General features: G+C 44.1%; 2 protein-coding genes across 9 annotated transcripts in view; one reads left to right on the top strand and one right to left on the bottom strand.

Moving 5' to 3' along the window:
* The first annotated feature begins 986 nt into the window (after nt 1-986).
* Nucleotides 987-2,040, top strand: LOC6525665. The gene is made up of 2 exons (XM_002101451.3): nt 987-1,116; nt 1,398-2,040. The coding sequence occupies exons 1-2, from the start codon at nt 1,051-1,053 to the stop codon at nt 1,989-1,991; spliced, it is 660 nt and encodes a 219-aa protein (XP_002101487.1). The 5' UTR covers nt 987-1,050; the 3' UTR covers nt 1,992-2,040.
* The window catches only part of LOC6525663 (uncharacterized protein DDB_G0283357), a 32,189-nt gene continuing 6,771 nt past the window's right edge, over nt 2,027-27,444 (bottom strand). The window contains exons 1-13 of one of the 8 annotated variants that reach the window (XM_015190913.2): nt 23,340-24,385; nt 21,025-21,363; nt 14,906-15,415; nt 13,835-14,018; nt 12,501-12,683; nt 11,106-12,428; nt 10,420-10,903; nt 10,043-10,351; nt 5,044-5,605; nt 3,860-4,265; nt 3,485-3,733; nt 3,208-3,404; nt 2,101-3,139 (exon numbers count right to left, since the gene is read on the bottom strand). In XM_015190913.2, coding sequence (XP_015046399.2) covers nt 2,737-3,139; nt 3,208-3,404; nt 3,485-3,733; nt 3,860-4,265; nt 5,044-5,605; nt 10,043-10,351; nt 10,420-10,903; nt 11,106-12,428; nt 12,501-12,683; nt 13,835-14,018; nt 14,906-15,415; nt 21,025-21,363; nt 23,340-24,202 — 6,012 coding nt within the window. In that variant the 5' untranslated portion in view covers nt 24,203-24,385 and the 3' untranslated portion in view covers nt 2,101-2,736. Of the gene's footprint in view, nt 3,140-3,207; nt 3,417-3,484; nt 3,734-3,859; nt 4,266-5,043; nt 5,606-8,042; nt 8,170-10,042; nt 10,352-10,419; nt 10,904-11,105; nt 12,429-12,500; nt 12,684-13,834; nt 14,019-14,905; nt 15,429-18,164; nt 18,395-21,024; nt 21,364-23,339; nt 24,386-27,444 lie in introns of those variants that run through there. The other 7 variants (XM_015190916.3, XM_039375007.2, XM_002101449.3 and 4 more) reach the window with 7 other exon arrangements.

Genomic DNA, 27,444 nt, shown 5'->3' with positions numbered 1-27,444 from the left:
ATGTTGAAAATTCAATGTTGCAAATTCAATGTTGCAAATTCAATGTTGCAAATTCAATGTTGAAAATTTGATGTTGCAAATTCGATGTTGCAAATTTAATGTTGCAAATTCAATGTATTATGTTCAATGTTACTTTTAAAATAAGTATTGAAGTTAATTTTTACATATTTACTTTAAAAACCTACAAGTACATGGACAAATAATGAAAATAAAAACGCAGCTTGCAAATTGAATCAAGAAGAGACACAATCGACAAGGATTCTGTCGCTGATACTCCGTCCAAAAAAATGATAGAAAATAAAATGGCATAACTGCAGCTAGTCTGTGTTAATTACGAGCTCAACGAGGTATGCCTTTCCATATTCGGACCAATATTTCGAGTGTTCTGATCTAAATACTGATATTAAGTGTGACAAAAACAACATTTCCCAATAGATATGATACCCTTAACCTAGGGCCACTAGATTTCCATTTCAGCCACGAGCAATGTTTGCAGATAAGGCGGCAATAATTTGTATTATAATACGTTTTCCCAACGTTTGATTGTTAATTGTTAATAATGATGCTTATTTCTAATTTTGATTTAAGCCACTTTAAGTATTCAACAGCTGTCAGCTGGACGTTGACAGCATAGATAGGTGACTTTTCCAAGAGTTTTGTTTTGTTAAGCGTTTTAAAATAGAATACCCTCTGTTTCCCAGGAGCAACAGTCCGCCGGCGATTGTGCAGGTGCAGCATCGACACTTGAGAATGCCTATCTGGGGGATCTTCCAGTGCTGGCGGCATCGACACCACCCACCTCAGCTCAGCTGAGGAAGTCCCGACCAATCTGGCCATCTGATTATCTGGCTATCTACCTTTGTGTGTCCACGCTGCATAGATAATGCCAAATTAGTTTCGGACTTTGGGTGTGGGTTTAATTAAAATATACATATCGCTGGCACATTGGTTTGCCACTCCAACTGATATGGCTACGGCCGATCTTCTATATAAAACAAACCCCACGGATCGGTCAGCAAACATTCGCCAGCGAATAAATCCACCAGCAACATGAAAGTGCTCAACATCTGCCTCCTGGTCGTGGCCTCCGCCAGCTTCCTCCTGACCACCGCCAACGTAAGTCATCCGCTGGCCAGGACGCATCGCCCAAACTCAATCTGCTGAAAAAACACTCAAGTGCTAATGATAAGAAAAAATCCAAAAAGTGTGATAAAACTCTGAAAAAACCACAAACGTTGCTATAAGCAGTACATTTTTTTAATATTTTTTTACAAAGTTATTAGAAAAGCGTTATTACTAAAGTTATTAAAAAAGGTGCTACTAAGAAACGAATATTTGGAGAGCTATTCCCTGATCTAAGGTGTTAATAAGAGAAACCATTTACCAACTTCTTGTAGGCCAATGCAGTGGGTGCCTTCGAGGACTTCGAGGCCTACACCGATGCCGAGCTGGAGGAGCTCTACGCCGCCGAGATGATGGCCATGGAGGATGAGCTCGTGGACTTCGAGCAGTTCGGCTTCATTTCGTCGTGCCGCAAGGTTTTGGTGGCTGGATACAAGGGCATCAACGGCACCAAGTGCATCATCGAGGAGGTGGCCAATGTGCTGCTCACCTGCACCGGTTACGTTGATGATTTGGCCACCTGCACCGGCAATATTCCCAAGGATGTGCAGGCCATGCTCAACAATGCCAAGCAAATGATCGTCACCAGCAACAAGATCCTCAACCTGAGGTCCGATCTGTGCGCCTCCAAGACCACCACCACCACCACCAGGGGCGTCGTCTCCTCCACCAAGAGCTTCGCACGTTGCACCCTGAAGGCCTTCTGCGCCACCATGTCCCTGGTCCGCCGCATGAACACGATGATCAAGCAGGGCGCCGCTCTGCCCTTCAACACCTCCTCCTGCTACGTGAATGCCACCAAGAAGGTGGTCGATGGCTGCAACGCCTTCGTGCCCAACATCAATGTCTGCATCGCCAGCATGACATAAGCGGTTCCCCAAAAATTGCCAATAAAACAATGAAATTTTGAGCAAAGCATATGCCTTCTTTCTCTTGTGGGTGTCAAGTTGGTGGTCAAGTTAAAAGGGTTAGTTTTAAATTATATATATATATGTATTTATTGGATTCATTCGTTCGCATTTTCATTCATAGATGTAGTATGTAGTTCGTGTATGTATGTAATTAAAAGTAATATTGTTTGAGCCGCGAATATAAAAACAAATAACAATAAAAAATGCTTAAAACCGATCAATTAAATTAATGCCAATACTAAATAAATTCAAGCCGAGTCACAAACAAAAAAAAAAATAATAAGTATATTAATAGAGAGAGTAGAAATGATACAAAATACAACACCGAAATAGAACTCAAGGACAGCAGCTAAGATTAGATATATACGTTTGATTCGCCTTGCGATACTGCACTGCCCACTAGGAATAACAATATATATATGTACGTTTTGCCGACCAAAAAAAACATGGAATACAATTAGGTGTAAAAGTACGGGTTATGATAATGCATATTGTACAATGTAAGTAGCTAGACCTTAGGCTTAGGTTGTATGCTTTATATTTACGCTTTCTCTTGATCATTATAATTTTATAATTGCACATGCTTTAAGTTAATCGAAAAAAAAAACAAAAAAAAAAAAAATGCACCGCTTAGGAGTCGTTTGATAGAATGGATTTCATTATCTTTTTGGGTATGTTGTGGTTGTGTGGATATGTGGATGCATCAGATCAGGCTGAGGCGGCTGTTGGTCTTGCGCAGCTGGGCGCGCCATGGAATGATGTTGTCCTCCTCCTCCTCGGCGTGTCCCTGGCTGCCCTCCGATGGCTCGACGAGCTCCTGGCCACCGCCGCCGCCAGAGTTAGCATTACCAACGACGCCACCACCACCGCCATTGCCGTGCTCCTGATCCTGCTCAGCGCCCTTGGGATCGCCATGGTTCTCCTTGTTGCCCAACTGAAGGTGATGCTGCTGCTGTTGGTGTTGCTGGAACTGGATCTGCTGGTAGTGCTGCTCCATGCCGGCCAGATTGATGTTGATGTTGTCGATGGACATGGCGCGGTTCTTCAGCCGCCAGGTGTCCGCCACCCGGTTGTTCTCCTCCACCTTGGGCGTGTAGATGGCCGCCCTAGAAGAAGGTGAGACAATTGAGGCCAGGGGTCAGGAGACTCCCCACTAGCCACTACACCCACTTACTTCAGCTTGTTCTCCGTCTCCTCGCGTCGCGCCAACAGATCCCGCTTCCACTGGGGAATCTGGGAGAGGCGGCGTGACTCCGCCTCCTGGGCCATGCGCTCCTCAAAGTCCTTCTTGGCCCGCTCGGCCGCCTTCTTGGCCATCATCTGGCGCTTCCAGTCCGGTATGGCGTTGCCGGCCTGATCCCGTTCCGGTATCTGCAAGTAGATCTTTGAGCCGCCACTTAGCCACCGGTTCGCATCGGTTTTAGCTGGCATCGGTTGGTGCCAGAACTCACCTGGTCCACGTAGTTGTTGCCCGAGAACTGTTTGGTGATCTCCATGTAGTGCTCGGAGTCCATTCGGCTGGCCATCTGCTGCTCCACCTTCATCTTCTTGATGCCCGGTATGTCCTTGGAGATCTTCAGCTCGGCAATCAGGTCGGACTTGAGATACGTCTCCGTGCTGGAGGTCAGGCACTGCATGCTCAGGCTGCGTGCTGGCATCTGGTAGGGCTTCGGTACCTTCTGCGTGTCCGTGCGTCGCAGCTGGCGGAGATTGGGTTGGATAACGGGTATAGTAGTTAGTGATTGCCTCAAATCTACTATTACCTTTGCAGATTTCTTTATAAACACGATCCTAATAATATTGCGCCTTGAATCACAATTGCTCACCTGCACGCTGTTCAGATCCTGAATGGAGATGGCCGAGAGTGGCTGGTGCTGCTTCCTGGTGGCCGTGTCCTGGCTATTGGGTGCCGATCCGTGCGGCTTCTTCGGCTTGTGCGACTTGCCAGACATGGTGGCATCCTGGCCACCGGCCACGCCCATGGGCGGACCCATCGGCGGTTGTGGGGGCAACATGCCATGGGGCAGCGGCGGCGGTGGTGGCGGCAACGGTGGCTGCTCGCCCATTCCATGCAGCTGGTGGGGATGATGCGGATGTGGATGCGGATGGGGGTGGTGCTGGTGCTGATGCTGGTGCGGATGCGACTGCGGATGCTGCGCGTGGAGCTGCGAGTGGTGCACCTGCTGCTGCTGGGCGATCTGTATCTGCATATAGTCCTCCGTATCCGTGGAGCTGTTGGGGAAAAGTGTTCGATTATAGGGAGAGATCTTGGCTACTTTCACTGGAAAAATGGCAGTTTGGAGTTGGAATGGGATGGGGATGGGTGTGGGTGGTGGTCAGTGAGCAGTGGGAACTGGGCGTTGAGCGTTAAGCGGACCTGCGCCAGGCGTGGCGTGTGCGCAGTATCATCTTCGGATTGCAACTGAGTTGCAGTGGCAGCTGCAACATCGCAACTGTGGCAAGAAAAGTGGCAGGCCGCAAAGTGGCACGCATAAAATTTCATGCACTCTTGAGCGGCAGAGGAAGTGGCGAATCTCTCGGCTCCAGTGCTGCGCAGCTGGCTACCTCTGCCAGTCTTCAAGCTTTAGCTATCCAGTTTAGTTGCGTTGGTTAATGTAAAGCTAGCTATATTTTCCTTGGCGTTTTTTCCCGCTGGAAAATGTGCCGCAGCACGGCGATCTAGCCAGCTGCTAGCTGCTAATTGCCCAGCGGCAGCCAAGCGTCTTTGAAGCCATGTATCTTATTTTATATGTTTTTTTCTGTTTTTTTATTTTTTTTTGTTGTTGTTGTTGTTGTTTTGTGTTTGGATTTTGGCTAATTGAGGCGAGGCAACTGTACCGCCGATACTAATTATAAAAAGCCGCTGCACGAGATGTTCAGCCAAATTAAATCGGCTGCCATGTGCTAATTGAAAGTCGGAGGATGGAGGATATATATGTATGTATATACATATACAGGGGGAGGTAATTGGGGGATAAACAGAGCTACTATGTATGTATGTACCACTCACCGGGCGGAGGATGGACACGAACGCTTGTCGATGCTGATGGACTTGAGATACTCGGACGGCTTGATGAGATGCGTGACGCCGTCTTGTGATTTATTGGGAAAACTGGGCGGCACAAAAGGCAGCACCAGCTGCTTGTTGACCAGATTGGGTCCGCCCGTCCGCTGTCCGCCAGCCAAGTGGGTTTCCCCATAGATCTGCTGCTGCTGCTGCTGCTGCTGCTGCTGCTGGGTGAGCTCGTAGTGATCCTCCGCTGAGGAGCCACCTCCGTACAGGCTGGGCGTATACTGATGCGGCTGCCCAGTCGCGTAGTGCGGCTGATTGGGATGACTGGCATAGTTGCCGCCACCTCCATTGCCATTGCCATTACCATTACCATTCCCATTGGCATTGCTCCTCTGGCTTTTGGCGCCCTCCGAGTAGCCATAGTAATGGGCATTGGCCGCCGCAGCATTGGCAGCTACTCCGGATCGGGAGTGGGAGTGGGAGTGGGAGTCCTCCGAGCCGGCGGCAATGGAGCTGCCATTTGTGCTGCTGGCATTGAGCAGCTTGGCTTTCTTGTTCGCTGGAATTGAACCAATTTATTTATGAGTTTTGTGGGTTAGCAGTTATCAGCTGTCTGACTCTGGTCATGCTAGCTTGAGCAGACAGCAAATAAACTACAGCAAATGTGCTTAAGAAAATAGGAAAATACAAAAAGTACAAAAAAATACACAAACACAATGGATCGCTGCGTAGGCGCCTTTCACCAGACGGAGATTTGCGAGGAGACGGAGTTGGAGTTGGAGATGGAGATGGAGCTGCAACCCAGTTGCATATAAAAATACGAGCACTCGCACAGGTGAATCAAATGAATTACTTTTTGGGTAAAGAAGTGAATCAAATGCATTACTTTTTGGGTAAAGAAGTGAATCAAATGAATTACTTTTTGGGTAAAGAAGTGAATCAAATGAATCAATTACTTTTTGGGTAAAGAAGTGAATCAAATGAATTACGTTTTGGGTAAAGAAGTGAATCAAATGCATTATTTTTTGGGTAAAGAAGTGAATTAAATGCATTACTTTTTGGGTAAAGAAGTGAATCAAATGAATTACGTTTTGGGTAAAGAAGTGAATCAAATGCATTACTTTTTGGGTAAAGAAGTGAATCAAATGCATTACTTTTTGGGTAAAGAAGTGAATCAAATGAATCAATTACTTTTTGGGTAAAGAAGTGAATCAAATGAATCAATTACTTTTTGGGTAAAGAAGTGAATCAAATGCATTACTTTTGGATGGAAGTTTGGAGAAGAGAAATGGGAAATGAGTGCTGCAAATGGGAATGCAAATAATTTGAAACTAGAGCTCAGTGGAACTGTAATAAGCATATCCCAAAATACTTATTTAACTGACTTAACTTTAACTACTGTTCATTTGACATATTCATATTTAAGCTATTTTTAGGCATACATATGAGCTGATAGGCAAACTTCAGTATCTCAATTCGAGATCCACGCACACTCAAGTGTTAAAGTTCATTAAGTTGATTAATGATAAGCAAATGGCAGTTACAGCTCTCCATAATCGAGTATCTTAATGGATAGGCTAGACCAAGGAGCAGGGCAAAATGTCTGGCGATAAGGGGCCAACTTAAGGGTGTCTGTGATAAGAGAAGTCTACAGTACAGATAAGCAAACGTGGCCAAAAAGTCCGCACACGATGATTGAGTAGAACATGATTTAGAGATTGGGTTGCTTAAGCGTGTGAACCTAATTATGGGAAAAATATTCAAGTGCCCCAAAGCCAATGTCTTTCCATATTGTTTCCCTTGATCTAGCTGAGATTCGATGGAAAGCTCGCTGCGCTTCCTGGGAAATCTCATCTATAGTTGGATTAATATCCCCAGACACGGAAGAATATATGTACATAAGTTCCCCGCCAACATCTTCGTGGGAGTGTGGCCATAAAAATTGAATTAGCCGCCGTTTCCATGGAAGTCAGCGCGCTGCATTCAATTTCCAGGCAGCCGGTTAATTGGCCAAAACACCAAAACACCATCTAAACCCGATCGCATCGGGTTACCAACTTTCACGGCCTTTTGGTAACCCGTTTCCACGGCGGCGATCATTACGTGGTTTTGCCGAGACGTTGGCAGATTCATGGCTGCACTCTTATGGCCAAAACCACAATCGCAATCGAGTCCAGCCAGTTTGCATTGTGAATTTATTCAATCGATATGAACAAAAAACAAAAAAAAAACAACTCAAAATGCACACTTTTCCACATGTCCCCACACATTTTATCTTTTAATTTGTGCGGAGCAAAAAGCGGCTTGTACTTGTCAAGTTCGCGGTGAAATTCGAAATTGGAGTTGATGTCCAGTTCGGTTTCGTTTGCAGTTTTACGAGTGCAATGTCTGGTCTTCATAGTATCGCTTTTCAAATTGATTTAAGTGGTCTGGCTTGCAAAGTGCAAACAAAACTTGCTTTAAAGCTGGATAATATCACAGATATCACAGCTTTAGAAAATTATGCTTAAGGTTTTAAATTATAAGTGGCATTGGATAATGTTAAGCATTAAATATTAAATGTAATTTTATGTGTTATAAAACTGTAGGTATTAAGGAATACAATATAGTTACGTTATTTATGAAACTGTTTGCTAACAACTTTTTAAAAGGGATTTGTTTAACTTTGAAAATAAATATTAGTTTAGTTGGAATATGATGAAACCGAATTTTGTTTACAGAACTTTACTTCTTTTACTTTTAAAAACAAATTTTAAGTTATCTGCAAATGAAACAAGTTGCACAGTACACAAAACTTCAGGAAACACAAAAATGACAATTGTTTAATATAAAAACTCGCTTGTTATCAAACGTCACTTGTGGTAGTATTTATTTTAAAGCCATCAAAGAATGTAATATGGAAAACCACTCAATCAAACCACAAAAGGGCACACATTTAAAATAAATACACTTTACGAACTTTGAGATTGTTTATAACTCCGATTGGAAGCACTTACACCGAAATATATCAAAACGATGGAAGCTGAGCGTGAAATAATTTCGGCGCGAATTCTTGTGCATCTTAACCGAGCCCAGCATATTCATTCTGTATTTGGCACCTTCAATCAGAGCACATTATCAGAATGTTCGATGCGATATTGACGGCCGGAAAAGTGGGAAAAACGGGAAAAGTCGCGACTCTCAACTCGGGTGACGATGTTGCCTGGGCGAGCTCCGTTGGCAGCCTGAACTGGGTTCAAGCCATCGCCAAAGTTATTCACCCAAGACCATGACGACGGATCGCATTGGAGACACGAGAGAGGCCGCTTCGCAGAAACACGTTCACTTTCGTGGGTAAAAGTTTCGCAGAAGATCCACGAGCCGATTGCCAGGAGGTGGAGGCGGAGGAGGAGGTGGAGTGAGCGGCGGAGGCGGAGTGGGCGTGCCCCCCATGTGGGCGGTGGTGCGGGTGGTGGCTCGTCGGTCGCCAAATTGCTTCCTCATCGCGAATCGGGTATCCCAAATGTCCACTGTGGGTTCATATGTGTATTTTTTGAAGGCCTCTAACCCAACGACAATTGGCAACGTTGTAGGCTGAGGCACTCGAAAAAAATGGGGGTAGCTTTACGAATTTGTAATTGTTCTTCAGCGATTCACAACCAATTTAATTTGGCAGTTTGCATTGTAATCAAGAAGCTCCATTTCGCATCGAATTTAAATGAAGTGGGATATACTATGAAAGGTATAATAAATTTTTTTGGCATTGCGGATTATAATGTTTTGTTATATCTTTAATGATTTCTCTAAAGATTTCCCCATATAATAAATTATAATATAATATAAGTAATATATTCTATAGAGAACATATTGCTCTTCAGCATGAAAGCTTTATCTCAATCAATTTTGACTTTAACAAATAAAGTGTTGTAAAGAGTTTGAAAAGGAAATGAGTGAGATATTTCGCGAAGTGTAGCTCATATCTCATGACTTGTGCCTCGTACGGCAGTCAAGTGGCTGGGATTGTTTTCATCGCTGGCACTTCCACTTTTTCACTTTTCCAGCACGGACTTCCACGACTTCCACTTCTTTGTTTTGGCCACATTTTCCACGGATCTTTGCCGCCTCATCGTGCGAACGTTGGCTCAATTAAAGCCTCTCTCTCCATTTATTTTTTCACCTGCCCCATCGGACATAATGGGCAATTAACAAATGGAAAATCGGAGCCAACACATGTCAAACATGGCAGGTATTATTCGCATTTTTCACTTGCTTCTGCTAGTTACGCCTATTTTTGCAATTAAGTAAATACCCGATATTTATTGTGTGATAATGAGGGGGTTATTGTCTTTCGACTAGGAAAACGACTATTTGCATTTTTAGCTAATGAGCAAAGGCCTCCTCTGAAAGGTGACCAAAAAAGTAGTGGTAGGAAAATAAAGTAGCATTGATATTCATCCAAAGTCAAACTGCAAACTGACTTTGCTTAAATAAGGAGAAATTGTTTGCTGAATGGTAAACATACACATAAATCCCCTAATCAATCATAATATTTTCCAAGCTGACGACATTAGTTGTATGGCTTTGTGCGCACAGCCAGTTGCTCACTTCAATCAAGATGTAACCATTATCCCATCCAATCGACAGCCTTCGACTGCCACTGGGAGATCAGGTTCTCCTCGGGCAACTCGTTTCTGTCTTTCATTCACTGCAGGGCACTTCACAGGCACTTTTCCCCCATAAGCCAAACATGACTGGCGAATTTCCCCTAATTGATCAATCAAGCCGGACAAGTGGACAGTGAACAGTGGACAGTGGACAGTGGTCACAAGCCATCGACGATGCGGAACCACCCACAGAAATCATGGGGTTCAAAGACCTGGCAAACGGTTGAGGAACTCTAATCAATCACTTAATCAATGATTATTGCGCTCTGGAGTGATAACTGCTACCAGTAAGATTAGGGCAACACACGTTTTCCTATTTAACAATCATAGTTCTGTAATCACAAAGAACTCACCCGATATGGTGGACATGGTGCGATTGTGGTTGCCGCGCACCAGTTCCGATGGCCTCAAGCTCGGCTCCTCGACCACTTCGAGTCCCGAGTCCGAGTCAACTGCTTCAGTCACCGCCACGGGATTGGGTGCCGGAACAGGCGGAGGAGCTCCATTGGCATTGATTGCACCCTGGTTCGGCATCTTCTTGTAGATGCCATTGCCATTACTGGCACTCATGCTGTTCGGCTGCTCGGCGCTCAAGTTGCTGCGTTGCTGCTGCACTGGTGCCCTCAGTGGTGGTGGCAGTGGTGGTGGAGGTGGTCCATTAACTGCAGGATTAGTAAAGGATTTTTTTTAGAATTTTTCTCAGTTATCTTTTTATATCATGTGTACTAACCCACTGCCAGATTTTGCATGGGTGGCGCCGAGGAGACACGCTTGAGATTCCTGCTGCTCTGATTCATGTTGCCCATGCTGCTGATGTTGTTGTTGCTGCCGCTGATGTTGTTGCTGTTGCTGTTGCTATTGTGGTTGTTGTTGCTGGGGGCATCCGCCAGATTGTTGCGTATCATGGAGTTCTTGTGCGCCTGCTTTGTTCGCTCGGCGACATCCTCCGGCGGACAGACACTCTCGTAGGTGTCGCTCTTGATGCCGCCGTTGAGCAGCTGATTCTTTAGATTCACGTTCTTGGCGCTGTAGTTGTCCTTCAGCGAGGACTCGTATTTGCTGCTGTGCAATCCAATAATCGAATGCGATTTATTGCGATTTAGCAGGCTGCTGTTGTTGTTGTTGTTATTGTTATTGTTGTTGCTCAGTGAGATGTTGCTGCTGCTGTTGTTCATGTTGCTGCTGTTGTTCATGTTGCGCTTGTTGTTCAAGTGCTGCGAAATCAAAGGGAAATCAAAGTTATGTTATAATCAAGAACTTTTAATAAGAAGAAAGCATGGTGAGGTTAACAGGCATTTCAAATACTTTGTGGCATACACTTTGCCAGCTTATAGTTATGCTGCAACATTAAATAAACTCACTTTGCCAGCTTATAGTTATGTTGCAAGAACAAATAAACTCAAGTCAAGGTCTTACGTGATTGCTGTACTGCAGCACAATGTCCGTGCTCCTGGTGGAACTGGCGCTGGCGGATCGCGAATGGGAGCCACTGTCCCGCGACCGGGAGCGTCCCACATTGTACTTGTGTTGCAGCTGCAGTTGCTGCTGCTGTTGCTGCTGCTGCTGCTGCTGCTGTTGCTGGATGGTCTGGTGCTGCAGCTGCTGTTGCTGCTGTTGCTGTTGCAACTGGTGTTGCTGCTGGTGCTGCTTGCGCGACTCCTCGCGCACCAGATAGATATCCTCGTAGTCGTGATCCCCGCCGCCATTCTGATTGCTGGCCATGCCCTTGTGCGGCTTGTAGTTGTTGCTCTTGATGTTGCCGCTGGCGCTGATGTTGCTCATGTTGCTCATGTTGCTGATGTTGCTGCTGCTGCCGTGGCGATTGAAGCTCTGGCTGCGCAGCTGCTGCTGCGGCTGCTTGGGCGAGTTGAAGCTGGACGAGATGGAGACGGACTCGTCGGAGCCGCTGCCCGCGCCGCTGGAACTGGAATGTACGTCCGCCTGGATGGTCATTGCGTTGCCCGCCTTCGACTGCAGCAGCGGGTGGGCGTGGCCCTTGCCATGCTGCTTCACACTGCTGCTGCAATCGGAGTCCACGAACAGATCCCGCACCCGATTGTAGATAATGTCCTGCGGATCGTGCAGAAAGAACGACTCCCCAGAGATGCTGCCATTCGGCGAGGGCGTATTGTACATGCCGCCATTCCGCATGGGGTTCACATACAAGCCATCGTTGGGCAGCAGCGCTCCTCCGCCACCACCACCACCTCCTCCTCCTCCTCCTCCTCCAAGGCCTCCGCCTGCCGAAGAGCTGTTGCCACCCGGATTGCCGCCCAAGGAGGACGAACCGTTGTACAACTTCTCGGAGGAACTCCTCGATTGCTGCGAGTACAAGGCGTCGCTGTTCTTCCTCGTGATGCCCATTCCCATGCTCATGCCCATGCCCATGCCCATGCCCATGTTCATGCCCATGCCCAAGCCCATTCCCGATCCTCCTGCTCCGCCGCCCGCTATGGCCGGTGGATGCAAGTAGAATGGCTCCACGTCGGAGCTCAGTGTCGAGGAGGACTTGGACTTGATCGTATTGCTGCGACTCGTCTGCTTCGAGGAATTCGAGTTCGAGTTGCAGCTGCTGCTCAGGTGTTGCTGCTGCTGCAGTTGCTGCTGCTGCTGCTGTTGTTGCTGCTGCTGCTGCTGCTGCTGCTGGTGCTGCAGATGCTGCTGCGACTTGTGGCGCTGTGAGCTACTCTTGCCATTGTAGTCCACCGCAGTGCCGTGCTGCACCAAGACGTTCAGGCACTGAACAAAAAAATGGGGTAGATATTTATATTTATAAGTAAAATGTAAGATTTCCTAAGATGAAACACGCACCTCAACCTGCTGATTTTCCGCCGCATCGTTGATGGGCGACTTGCCATATTTGTCGAGGGATAGTTTGGCTCCATGATTGAGCAGCCAACGGACTACGGATAGATGACCCCGGGAGGCGGCAAAGTGCAGGGGCGTGGCACCATCGCCATCCCGCAAATTGGGATCCACACCTTGATCTTGTACCTTTCAATCGAAAATATGCGCAGAATCCAATGATTTAATTGTATTACACATTAAGATATTTATAAGCTGACTATAATTAATGGTAAGCAAACTGAACGATCCATCAATGTCTCTTTAGGTCGAAAAACACAACTGCCATGCCGGCCATGTTTATTACGGCTAATCTATCTAAGAGCACGATGTCTTGACAAGATGTTGAGGTATTCATTCCTCGCTGTCCATCGAAATGCAGACTCCTTGTCCACTAAATCAAATCAATGTCTTTCGGCAAGTTAAGTATGAGGCAGACTGCGTATGTGGAAAGTGGTTTGCCAGCCGCCAGGCGTTGCGGCTATAATGGAAACTATTTAGTTCAATTTAGAAAGGCGGTTTTGGTTTTCCACGGCCGCTGGCGATGTGATCTTGAAATTGCATTCTGCTTGTTGGGAGGCCATTGTCAGCGTTGCAAGCTGTGGCTTTGCATAAGCCACTCTCTCCGCTCCTTGGACACTTGGCCACTTGGCAACTTGGCTACTTGGCAACTGGCTTCCTTCTCCATCGGACGCATTCCCCGATTGATAAATGGCACTGGCCTGGCGACAAACTGGCCGGGAATCCCACTCGAGAACCCCGTTAAAACCATTGAAAACCAGGACCCACAGACATCAGCGAATAGAAACGGGTTCACAGTGCGACACTGAGCAAAATGAATGCGGTTTAAGAACAATCAATGTTCCTGTATTCCAATAATAGTTTAAACATCTGAAGCAAAGAAAGTTTTCTCTGGGAATGTCAAAACTTGCTACCTTGCTAATTAAAAATTAATTTATTACTCTGTGCACTAAGAACTTATATCGATGGTTTATTATATATGGCTTATAATTTTGTTTGTTTTACAGATCATTACAAGTTATACAAAACCCTTGTAAATTCCTACTTAAAAATCGGTTGATATTATAAAATATGAGCTATTTAAAATCCCCAGAATGCAACCCTTTCTATTTCTTGTTCTTGTTTAGTGCAATCCCAATGCAACATGCATTTTCTGCCAATGCACTCAACTCTGCAATTGACCCGCATTGCCAACTACAGTTGGCCAAGTTAGCAGCTTGCAGATCGGATTAAAAGGCCGAATTTGAAGCGGAGCAACCCAGCAACTAGCCACTACTCACCATCCATTTGAGGCAATCCAAGCAGCCCATTTGTGAAGCGGCATGGATCGGTGCCATACCATCGCGTGCACGGACGTACAAAGAGCCGCCGGCCTCGAGCACCAGAAACTTGAGCACCTCCAAGTGGCCCTCCTGCGCCGCCAGGTAAACGGGCGTGACATCGTTGTCCATTTGCGTATTGGCGCTGCAATCCGGCGGATAAAAAAATATATACTCATTAGTTGTCTTCCAATTAGGTGCTAGAATATATGGTAGGGGGCGGCGACTTGACTTAATGAACAAAAAGTTGCACCGAAATGGCTAAAAGTGTTCTCAATTCGAAGGCAGATATGGCATATAGAGTTGTATGCTATATCTAACTGCAGTTAATCGTTGGAAACGCACTGGGTCACTGGAAAATCTCTGGTCAGCATTTTCCTCTTCTTTGACCGGTTTTCCACCCGTTTTTATTGCGGAATATCATTGATCGATCGATTACAAAGAGATGGTCGATGGTAGGCAGAGATTAATCAACTGGAAATGGTAATCTTTGAAGAGAATGTGTGGGAAAAGCTACACAGCGATTTGTCACGGTGTTCAGCGGACTTTAAACCCATCAAATGTGGACTGCCATTGATCGGAATTGGGTAACAAATTTCGAGATTATGTCAAGCTCTATAGGCCTCTTTGAAGTGCTTAGCTTAAACAAAATGGTAATCGCATTAAACCAACTAAAACCATATCTATTGCAAACATTTTCAAAATATCAAAGAGTTATTTAAAACCAATAATCGATATAATGGGTATATGAGTACATGATTGATTACTGAGATCATGAGTCATTTTAAACATCCTTATAAATGAAATTTAAAAGCAAGTTCAAGCGCACGATTGTAAATGAAAACTTTCCTAACGGCTTATAGATTATTACTGATCTTAACCATTTTCTTTTATGGCAATGAGAATGTAATTAATAATATATTATAACTAATTTTATTTTATATAAGAAAAGGGTTTTCTGTTCTTGAAACTCCAACAAATAGATTAGAGTATCACTTGAGAGCATCAGTTTCTCTTTCAGGGAATTCGCACCTAACGACGCTGCGTCTGTTGTTCTGCTCCTTGCGCCCCGCGCCGCTCATCATGGGCGTGGCCTCGTCATCCTCGTTGGAGTCCTGATCCCCGCCGTCGTCCTCCATCTGCTGGCGCACCACCTCCACGGCGGACTTGCGCTGGTGGTGCGAGTGCGAGTGCGGGTGCGGGTGGTGGTTCATCTCCGTTTGTGCTGGTGGATCCTTGGCGTGCTGAAGCTGAAGCTGAAGCTGATGTTGATGCTGATGTTCCTGCTGCTCGCTGCTGCGCTCCTGGGCAGCTGGCTCCTCGATGAGGCTGGTGTGGCCCTGGCCGCCGTCCTCGAGCTCCGATCCTGTGCTGCTGCTGTGGACGCTGCTGCTGAGAATGGTGGCCGTCACCACCTCGGTGGCGATGATGGTGTGGATGTCATTGTTGGACTTGGACTTCTGCTTGCTGCGGCGGTAGGAGGTCAGACTTGTGGTCATGCGGCCCAGGAGGCCCTTCTTAACGTTGATCGTGGAGAAGTAGCTGGCGGAGGAGGAGGAGGTGGTTGGTGACGATGAGGAAGTGGACTGGTTTTGCTGGTCAGGTGAAAGGGGGTGGTGTGTGTTTGAGTGGGTCCTTTGCCTCTAACATATATGTATATACTATATATATATATATATATTTATATTGATTCTTATTTTGATGGGTTCAAATTGGCAGTGCTTGTGGTGCGCTGGTGTTTTTTTTTGTTTATTGAATATTTTCTTTTGCTTGGGTGAACTGTAATTTATTCGCCTGGGCTTACCGTTCACGTTCGAAACTTCAGTTTTCAGTTTTTACTTTCGTTTGTCACCGGACTTTAAATATTTTCCGGTTTTCGTGTGTAGCTTTGATTTTCCTTGTACCGTTACACAAACACACACACACACACTCACAGGCACGGGGGGGAAAAAAAAATGAGTTCGATTTATGGAACTGGTTTAGGAAAAATCACTTAAATGCCTTGCATTTGCATAGCAAGTTTTTGGCTGCAGTCTTTTGTTTTCCACTCGATTTGTACAATTTCTTTATGGATCACATACGAGCATGCTGAGTAGCTGAAACCGAAAGTCGGCATTATTCCGACAGCTCGCTGCGATGTCTGGGCTGTGATTAAACCCTCGATGCTCTATGCTCTATGCTCGATGCTCGATCTTATGCTTATGCTTCTTGCCTCACATCTATATAACTTTTTTAGGTGAAATTAACGCCTAAAAGCGAAACAAACAGACTGGGCACAAAAACACAGTCGAGGGGAGGAGGTTTCTCTCCACGAGTAGTTACGCCTGACTCGCAGTCTAAAGTCTGCACTTGTCTTGGCGTCTGCCACTCGTGTAGATGTTGCTGGTGTTGCTGGTGTTGCTGGTGTTACCGTTTAGTTGGCTTGGCCTGGCTTTCCTCATGCCACAGTGGGGCAAGAGTGGGAGTGTGCCCCATCCAACGGGAGTATTATAATGGCCACTGATCACCGTGATCACGCCAATTTGGCCAGCGCCAAAATTACAGGCCAGCAAAACGCCACCACACACTTGGTCAGCCGTTTCCCACTCCCAATTGCCTAACAGGCGGAGTCAGGAAAATCGTTAGCCAACTTAGGTATCATTTAATTGTCTACTCCATATACTCCAGCAATAAATCAGGCAGCAGAACTTCATGGATGCCATGGAGACAGTGAGTGTGAGTACCACTGTGCTTTCGCCCCCTGAGCTCCATAAGATTCGCAGGCCGAACGGAGGCGTCGGAGGCGATGATGATGATGGTGATGGTGATGGTGATGATGATGGTGATGGTGATGGGTATATGGGTACGGATACTAGTATCTGTTCACTTAGTCAACTGGCTTACGACTTCATGGATATTGCGCACGGCGGCGGAGTTAGCTTTCTTCGTCCGACTTCGGACTACTTGTTACATTTTCCAGCTTTTCTCGCTTAGAAATGAATTGTAAACCAATTAAAGTTGATTTTTCATCTTTATCCACTCCATACCGCCATTTATTTTTCGTATGTTGTGGCTTCTTTAGTAGGTGAAAATACAGTACGAAACATATATCTCTATATATACATATATATATATATATATATTGCCAATTTTTTTCCTCTTTGCTGTTTTTTTTTTTGTTTTTGTGTTTGGCCTCCTTGTCTTGTTTCTCACTATTTGCAATTTAATAATTATTTTTTAATTTATTTAATGTGTCTGGGGGCCGAGGCAGCAAGTGGAATTAAAAAGCGAAATAATTGAGGCGAAGCAGGAGCCTCGTTAGAAATGCCAGTTGACAGTTATAGACTCGTTTATTTAATTGAACATTTGCGTGCTCGAATCCATTGATGGACGATCAACAATTGGCGATTCACAATCCAGACTCGTCGATTGCCCATCGCCGAGAGAATGCAGAATGATAGACATGCGAGTGACACAAAAAGAGCCCAGGGAGATGAAGAGATACAAAGATACAGATGCAGATACAGATACAGAAACAAAGATACAATAGCCAAAGTTTGTATTACGCAGCGATTTATGTGATTTCCCCTGCAAATGTGGGCAGTAAGTGCCGCTTCTCGATTTGAATTCTTCAGCAATTATCAAGATTTTTCTGGGTTCTCTTAAGAGGTTCTATAAGGGCATAATTCTAATAATCCTAGGAAAGTGTATGCTTATTTTGGCAACTATAACCTACATACAAATATGTTAATCATTCATATTCTTTTCTATAATATTTTGAGCTTGGATTGATAACTCCCCTTTTATAAAGTTCATTTCTGTAGAAGATATTTGTTGATTTATTTTCTAGTTTTCATAAGCATTATTTTGCGTGTCAAGATGCTTAATCACAGTCCAGCGTAATATATTTAATATGTTCAAAGATCCAGCGAGCTTGAATTAACTTATTTGCTCTACTAGATGGTTGTTCTAATTATAATACATTACAATTACTACTGTTACTATTTCCATGTACTGACGAGCTGCATTTGTGAATATATTTATTGGTTTTTTTAAATGATCATTAAACACAGTTCACGTTTTATGTGACTCTTTAAGTCTGTTTTAAGACCAAGCACAAGCACTCACAACTGAACGCATATATATATTTTAGAGCATTTAATTCCGCACTCAAATACACTGGCAAAAAAAAAAACAACGTATTGGCTTAGCACGGCATCCTTGGCGTCCCGGTGGCCAATTGATATACACTCGCTGCCTTGGCCAATCGATTAGTGGCAACTGAATGTTGGCCAAAAGCAGCCGTGGCTACCTTTTCATGGTTGCGGTTGCTGCGGCTGCTGCTGCTGCGGATGTTGCTGCTGGCTTGGGCATTAAGCCAAATGTTGTGGCTACTGTTTGCGGGGTGAAGATGGTGATGTTGCTGTTGCTTCAGCTGCTTGTGCGCCTTGCAGTTCTTTGGTACACTGAAACTGTTAATTAATTCGCGTTCCGATTCGTTAACTGCATTTGAGATACTTTGAAGCGCGAAATTTTGTCTGCCGTTGCTGCTGTTGCTGTTGTTGCTGCTGCTGATGCGACTGCTGCTGCTGTTGCGGCTACTGATGCTGCTGCTGCTGCTACTGCTGCTGCTGCGGGCTGACCAACGGACAGTCGCGGGGGCGTGGCCGCGCTGATGCATCGAGCTTCACAACGAAACCGCACTAAATCCACCATTGAAATCAAAATTCAAATTCATTCCATGGCCGCGTGTTGCTGCTGCATAACGGTCGCTGGTAAACGGTAACAACTTTAACACCAACGATCACTCCATATATATTTGTTTGAAATATATATGCTATACGCTATATTATGCTATAGAAGACCGATGCGATACAAGACCCACGAACGAAAGCACCGTTCGCCTCGACTAGCCAAACGCGAATAGCCAGCACCACCGAACGCCAAGCGCCATCGAGTGGCCACCGCGAACCACTGGTGGTGGTGGTGCTCCCTCCACTTCTTCCTCTTCCTCTTCTGCTTCTTCTTCAACGGCTTGCTCTTCTTCTGGGGACGGAGGAGGGGGCGTGGCGGGGGCAAACCAGGTAGCTCGACACCGAGCTGTCGCCATACGCATTATTATCAAATGGCCAGTGGCGAGGGCGGATCGAAAGCTTAACAGATGTCACCTGGTAGTAGGTGACATTTAACAGTGACGCCCCCTAAAAATATTACAAACTATATTTCACACTCTCAAGTTCCTGAGCCTTCATAATTAATTTCTTTGGCAAGTTTTTAAAATGTAATTTAGCATTTAGCATAAAAGTAGGCAAGTTTATTGCCTAACAAAAATAAGAATAATATAAATATATTTTTAGAATTTGAACATAGTTTCAGCTTTTTCACACTAAACTTTTAACTGCACATTAAGTATTTCCATGTTAATTCTCACAGAAAGTCATTAAACTGCCCTCGCTTTCTTTTTTGCAGCGTTGATACCAGAAGCACCAGCTGTTTGCATCGCGGTGTGTCTGTACGCAAAACTATCAAACGGTTTGTGACGAGAGTGGGTTGAAAAGTTTGCAAGGCAATTAACTTCTGGTTTCACTTTAGGTGTGCTGATACTCAAATATTATTTTAAACATTGGATGATGATAGAAATAATATGTTGCAATAAAGTAGTCAGTACTTAAGAGCCTTTGTTTGTTTAGTAATAAAATATTTTTAAGTTTGACAATACAAAAATGTCTACCATATTATAATTTATTATATTATTATTATTTATAAGTTTTATATACAGAGCCGCCCTCGTTCTCATCTCTCGTTCTTTTCTGTGTCGATGTCGGTTGTCATGTCAATTGAACTGCCTTGGCGCTCTGTAAATATGAATTTTGCTGGTGAGGATCGCGGGAAGTGGGGATCAGGCAGTGGCACTGATTCCAGCTCCAACTTCAACTCCGACTCCGATTCCGATTGTGATTCTGAGTGCGATTCTGATTCCTTGGCCAGTCAGTGCGGAGTTGCTCCACTTTGTGGCAACGAGTGAGGAAAACTCGTTGCAACGGTGCTTTGTGAGGCTGTGAGTTTTCCAGTTTGACTCCAATTGAAAATAGCACACGATGGAACCAAACCTGGCCTGGACTCGATTGCATTGGATGGCTTGGGGGGATCAAATGGAATAGGCTGGGATGGGAGACAGGGAGTGCAGAGGATGGAGTGCATCTCGCTTGGCTGGCTCGCCTTGGCCAGTTGGAGTCCCATTCGCATTTCCCAATTAAATGAATCAGCTTTGGACGCGTGCTGCTGTTGGGGCACACAGGAATTTAGGTGAATCAAACGCTGGCCACGGATCGCTAACCCACTTGGCGGGCAGTTTTTCCAAGTTTTCCATGTTTTCCAAGATATTCGCCAGGTTTTCCTTGCCTTTCCTAGTTTTTACCCACTCGCCTTCATTCTTTCTACTTTGTTGGGTGAGCTAATAAGTTTTAATTAGTGCATTTAATTGCCTGCTCCCAGCTCTTCAGGTGGATAAATCGTATTAAGTTCTCAAATCGACTTCATCGTGTATTCAGTCAGTTTATGATAATCAGATCGTTACAGAGGCTCAATGCACTTGAATGCTTCCATTTAAATAATTATTACATTTAGGCAATAAATGGAGCAGATTAAACGAACAATAAAATACTTTTAATGCTATATTTGTTGCTACTGGAAACACTCTATAAGCCCGTAAAAAATCAATTTGTTTTGGGAAAATGCTGATTACTAATTCTCCAAATATATATATACATAAATTCGCAGTTTTTCTCTATTACACATAATTTTGTTTTGAAAGAACTGAAATACCCACAATTATACGTTTAGCAATGGCTTTTATGACCAAGTCTATGTGTAGTTGCAACAATTTCCACAGCTAGTAAGCCACTTCTTTTAGATCTTAAACTAATCAAATCAGATAAGAAACAACTAATGAGAATAATTGTCGCAGGTAAGTGGAAAGAAACCGCATCGCATGGAAATGCAGACAAATGGCGGAAAAAATAAAACACAAAGTGGAGCCATCGATCGTTGTGCGATTTCCCCGACACATAAAAACAAAGAACGGCTGGTGAAAAAAGCTTTCACCCCGCAGCACAAAACGCGTTGCAACTTTTGGTCATCATTAACTTGGGGACAGGTGCTCATCCACTTACCAAATATCCACGGATGCGGCGACCAGCAGTTGGACGCAATCGAGGCAGCCACGCGCGGCGGCATAGTGAAGGGCCAGTGCTCCTCCGTTGGGTCTTTCGCTGCCGGAAACGCTCCCCGGATGGTGCAACTGGCCCACTTGGCCCATGCCGCCCAGGTTCATCATGCCGCCCATTCCGCCGAGGTAGGAGTCCAGCTGGTGGGAGTGCATCCTTGTGCTCGGATTGAGGCTGCTGCTGTGGCTTTGGTTGCTGTGGAGGAGCTTGTTGCTGTGCAGATTGTTCAGTTTGTTGTTGTGGCTTAGGTGCAGATTCGAGTTGAGCGCATAATCGTTTATGGTTCTGCGGGAGAGAAAGAAATTTCGATAGTTTAATTTAACATTTTGAAGATAACAACTTAACAATAATCATTACTAGCCTAATTATAATGAGCAACTTAATCATTTCATTACAGAAAGTATTGCATACTTTTAAGCTGGCTTTTTATCACCAAATGCAGCACACTTTTCTGCACGCCAAACAAATGACTCAAGTCACAAACTTACGAACTACGCTAAAGACTTAAGACACGAACTTGGGAAAACAACACAATTTTAAAGCACATTATTTAAGAAATATCCCTGAAATTCATTTTACACTTTTCTTTTTTTTACTAACATGCAGTGACTTTTGTTGCGAAATAGTCGCATGTTCGATAAAGCCCAGAAAAAATGTTCATTGTTATTAAATTATTTGTTTGGCAGCCATTTAGGCACTGCTTTTAATTAATTAATTGGCCCGGGTAAGTGATGGTGATTAAATTTGATGGCATCTGTTTGCGCATCTCGGGCTGCACTTGAATACACTGGGCGCCCTTTTCCGAATCACTAAACCAGGTCAAGTCTGCTGCTGACTCATCTGATTGCCGTTTCCGCGGCACAAACAAACAATCACAATCACAATCACAATCATAATGATAATGCTAAGAGAAACAATATACACGGCGACATATTAATTGAAAGCTGAGAAGCAGCGCCGCCAGCATTAAAATGCGAAAATACCGGGCATTTGTGGATGGATCTCGTTTGTCGCTGCTTTCCACTTGTGGCAACAAAAAGAAACAGAAAGCCGCGAAGACGACACTTTCTTCCAGTTTATTGCATCAACGCTGGCATCGCCGCACAACAAATGCCAAATGGAAAATGGAAGCGGGCCGGTAGCAGGTGTCAACAAAACAGGGCAGGTGCCACCAAACCCATGAAACCCACAAAATCCACAAAGCCAACAAAGCTAACAAAATCCGGCAAAAACCCACAAACATTTAGCTGAGAAAGAAAAAAGTGAAATAAGCGATTTGGCAATAGCATTACAGGCCAGTTGGTCAACTAAAGTGGCAAAGGGGGTTAAGAAAATTATGATCTTTAAGGGTGTTAAGAGGTGACCACCGTTTTCTGGCTTCATCTGATCTCTGGTTTGTGATATAATTCAAGTAAACCGAAAGTAAATACTTAGTTTTGAGCTGAAATAAGTAATGTATAATATATATATATAACTTGTCTGCTTTTAAACAGATTTTTTTATTGATTCGCGCAGCTATTTGAAAAATGTATTTGCTCAATGCTCCTGCATACGAAATATTTGTAGTATCTTAACTAATGAGTATAGCAAACGCATCCATGCGGTTAATACTGTAATTTAAAAAAGCAAAATTACAAACCTTTCAAGGCAAGCTGCAAATAGTTTAATAATCTACAGACTTTGAAGTATGTTTCTATTCATCTTTCATCGGGCATCAAAACAAAGGCATAAATAGTTAAGTAAATATGTATTGGAGAGGAAGGGCATAGTCAAAGCTCGGAAAAAGTGGAAGAACGGAGAACGGAAGAAAATAATCATTTAAGAAATTATACTCATGGAGATCTGTGGCTTTTTGTGGAATGGGAAAGCCGGAAAGTTGGTGGGAAATTTGCATTCTGCTTTCGATCTGAGAGTTCGCACATAATCCGATTGGCAACCACTATAAATCATACACCTATTCCTGATTTTGTCGTGGCAACAGATTCATTAAATTACAACACGCATTTTCATAGCTTTTTTTACAGTTTGCACTCATAACAAATATTTGTTGTAGCACTCAAAAAAAATGTTGCACTAAAAGAGTCAGTAAATTGATATTTCTTGCACTCCCAAATTATTTTCAAATTATTTTTACTTTCGTTACGTAGTTGTTATCGACACATTACTGTAACTAATTGATTTCGGCGCTCGTCTATTTTTCTGGCTAATTTGTGTTCTGGTTTGCCGTTTTGTTTGTTTTTTTTTATGGCGATTTCTTTTACCTCAATTTGATGGCAATCTCGCGGCACTTGACGCATGGCACCTGACCAGATTCCTTGGCGGTCACTGCTGCACTGCCTCCCTTTTCCGCTGGCGCTATTGTGGCATACTGGGCCTCCTCCTCCTTTTCCGGCTGCTCGTCGTCGGCCTTCTCATCCGCCTCCGTTTCGCTGGCAAAGTCCACCACCAACTCCTCGTTGGACTCCTGGCTGGATGGCATCACTTGCCTGCGGCTGAAGTAGCCCACGTGCTGATCCACGCCCGCATTGGCGTCCAGCAGGATGCGCTCGTAGGCGGCGCTCTCGTTTTCGGAGAGCGCGAATCGCTGCTCGAAAACCCGGACGGGCAGCGCACTTTTCCGTAGCACCTCCATCCGCTTGTGCCGCAGCTCAATGGAGAAGATCAGGCGAACGCGCACCAAACGCCGGAGACCCTGATGCGTGGACCTGGCGCGCTGTAACCTCCGGCGCTGCTGTCTCAGCTCCAATTTCTCCAGACCCTTCAGCGACTTGGGATCGAGCAGGCCGTGATTGTAATCCTCCACAGCGGTCAAATCCAATGCGGAACGCGTGCGACGCCACGGCACCAAGTCGAAGTGGGCACCCGCCCAGGGATGGAAGTTCACCTGGCTGACGTTGGTGCTGCGATCCTGCTTGAGTATCCAATCCGATTGCTGCTCCTTGGTCACGCGCACGTGATCATTGCGTGCCGCTGCCTGCGGCTTGTGGCGTTTATATCGCGGCACCAGTGTCGCCTCCAACATTCGCGCATCCAGACCGTAATCGCGACGCAGCTGCTCCAGCTCCCTGCTGCTGGCCGTAAACTGAGCACCGTTCCACACGATCACCGGCGCACAACTGGCCATTGGTTGCGTTGTTTGTGGTTTGTTCCCTCTGCTGCTTGATGGTTCTATATGTTCTGTAAGTTCTGAAAGTCCCCCTGACTTCCGCGCACTTGTTGATTTTGTTCTGTTTCTGTTTTGTGATTTTTCCGAATCCCCACCGCTCGTTTTCCGGTTTCCGCTCGGCAATGTCGCGTTTGTCGCGTCCGCGCTCCGTGACGCCGGCGACGCAAATGTTCGCTGGCCAAAAAAGATACAAACTCAAAATCCGCAGTCAGTCGGGTTCCTATGCAAAAAAGTTGCGCCAGCTGCGCTGCCAGCCAAACGCCACTCATGATTAAGAGTTTTCAGTTGCTGCTGCTCTTTTCTGTTTCTGTTTCTGTTATTGTTATTGTTTTTTGTTGATGTTGATGCCAATGTTTTTGTTATTGTAATTGCGATTATGGGCTGTTTTGTTGGGGTTGCTGGTGTTGTTGGCGCCGCTTTGTTTGCCGATATTGCCGCGCGTTGCTGCCACTGTTGCCGCAGCTACACGCAACGAAAATATGGTCAATGTCTAGTTAAAATTCACTTTAATTTAATTTTTGATTTATATACAGTGTTATTGTTTTAAAACTAAATCTCCTTTTTAATTATATGAATTTTAATCATTTTAATTACTCAAAATACATATTTTTCAAAGAAAAATAAATACGATATCCTTATAATAACACTTTACCCGTTTAAATAGATACTTGACTTGACTTGACTTCTAGGTTTTTTATCACTTATTATTTTAGTTATTTATTTCGACTGTCAGAGTTGCGATAGCTTGTATAATTACTAAATAAATAAATAGACAGTTGTCTATTTAAAAAAACTCAATTTAATGTAAGACTTTACAGCCTTTTATTTGCAATGTTTTATATTATCGTATTTAAGCACTGAATATTATCGTATTAAAGCATTGAATATTAGACGTTACGTTTGCAGCATTTTGAATCACTTTCCAGCGACTTAAGACTAAACATTTTCAAGTTGATTAACACCCGCTTTAACGAGATTCGAACCCGCATTTTCTCTCGGTGCACATTCAACGTTTGCTCAACATTGAAGAGTCGCGGGCTTTGCTGCCCTCTGATTGTATTATTTATTTATTTTTCACGCTCACTGCCATGTCAACTCTGCTCTGGGGCAACCCTCTGCCGGCGTCGACGTCGGCGTCGCTTCACTCGGCTGCGCACGCGTCAACAACAACAACAACAACAACAAGGGAAACAAACAGCAATGGCATGCATAGTAATATTAACTAAAGCATAGTTGTTGGAATTATCGCCGCTGTTGCCGGGCATTCAGCCATTCGAGTTCACAGTTCTATTCTCGGCTAATTGACAGCATCGGGCCATTGGCATTGTATTGGCCAAATTAACCAACAATTGCGACAGTGAAAAAAGCCCTTTTTTTTAGTAAAGATATGGGAATAACTAATAAAATGAATTTTAAGTGATTTATTCAGATCTCCTAACCAATATATTAACTTAATATATTTAATGCTACAACTATCGTATATTGTATTTATTCATTTACATTTTACAATTGTAATATTTGCTTATATATCGAATAAAGAAATATTTACTTGTTTCTTTTTTATTTTGTGATATACCTTTGTGATAATAGTTAACCAATTATTTCAACTTTAAATACATTTCAGCCAGTTAAGGCCAATTTCATCATCGTTTCCCATTTGCCTCGATCGAAGTTTAGCTAATTTCCATAGAAAATATGCAATTAAGTTGCAAAATATCCGCCTGCTGTTTATAGTTCTCATTGCCTTCTAAACAGACATGGCAAATATCAATTATGCTATATACTTTATACATACTACATACATATATAGAGATATAGAGTTGGTGCCCCTAGAATGGGCGCAACTCAGGCGTGGCGAATAAAAATGAATTGGGGGCTGGCTTGCAGCTTCTTGAGTGGCAATTGAGCAACTCCAACTGCGCGCTTTTCCCCCGCATTTTTCCGCCCGGCTTTTCCACCTGTGTGACTCACGAAAAGCGTGTGCAGATGGCGTAAATAGTTGCCTCGATTTCTGGTTCAATGGCGCTGGCGCTCAAACTGCGGGTGTCATTCAGTACGAATATTACGTGACTTTCAGCTGCTGGAAAAGTAAAAACTTGTAGTTATAGTGCTGAACCTAAACATCAACCTCAACCTAAAATTCAAACTCTGCGTAATAGCATTCCCTGTGGGCCATGTGACCCAAAAAGGGCAATGAAAATGAAAACGCCAGAGATGAGAGCCATTAGGTGAGTTAGAAAGGCTGCCATTGAGGCTACGGCGAAGTCGTAGTTATAATGCAAATATAACAGAGCACATTATAGTGGAGGTCCATCCATCCGCATTTCACGTATTTGTCGCTGGCCATTCAAATTCAAATTCGAATTCACATCTGGCCGAAGGCTGTCCAAATCGCATCCATTCAGTCCATCATCAAAGTGCTGTGACATACATCCCAAGTCATATCGATAATATATTTATTGTATTTACTCTTGGCTCACATTGCCCGTGGGCATTCGGCGCTAAAATTGCGCAAGGAGTTTGTGTTTTGTTTTTTTACGTTTGTAAATTAGCATTAATATAATAAAGCGAGAACCGTTAAAATTTGTTGGCTCGCAACTCTATCTCTATAAGAATTGTTAACTTTTCGCTAATCTTCGCAGGAAATTAAGTAATATTGTTTTACAGATTTCTCTCGGGATTAACGATTACGCGTTATTGAAAATGATTTTAGATTATATTTCTATCTATTTGTGTATAAGTATACAAGTAAACCAGATGACAACATTTTGTTGCATTCATATTATAATTAACTTTAACTTCCTAGTGCAATAAAAATCTAGATATCATTGGTTATTGTATCAAAAACAAAGTGAGCCACAGAGGCAGCAGGAAATACTAGTTCAATGGATTATTGTCACCAGATCAAATGAAGTGCTTGCAAATATATCCCAAAAAATTCCATTTAATGTGCTATTTATTTTTCTAACCCACTTTTAACTTGTCTTAACGGCCGGCAAGCTATTAATCTGCAAAGTATTCGAAGTACGAAAATAAACAATTGGAAAAGAGCTCAAATCATCAGCTCACAAATGCTCCAGTGATTTTGAAGGGTAAAACCATAAAAAAGGAAAATCATTTCTTTTGGGCGCGCTGGAAAACAGTTTGTTCGGTGGTTAACTGTGTGGCCCACTCGGCGGATGGGAAATGAACATAAAACT

This window comes from Drosophila yakuba, chromosome X (genome assembly GCF_016746365.2).
Source record: "Drosophila yakuba strain Tai18E2 chromosome X, Prin_Dyak_Tai18E2_2.1, whole genome shotgun sequence".
Lineage (NCBI taxonomy): Eukaryota > Metazoa > Arthropoda > Insecta > Diptera > Drosophilidae > Drosophila > Drosophila yakuba.
This window is presented reverse-complemented; position numbering and strand designations above follow the sequence as displayed.

What these genes read in the sequence shown, in the direction of transcription:
- LOC6525665 (XM_002101451.3), top strand. Translation starts at nt 1,051, where the DNA reads ATGAAAGTGCTCAACATCTGCCTCCTGGTCGTGGCCTCCGCCAGCTTC. An exon ending in TCCTCCTGACCACCGCCAAC is followed by an intron (nt 1,117 to 1,397) that starts GTAAGTCATCCG and finishes AACTTCTTGTAG; the next exon opens with GCCAATGCAGTGGGTGCCTT.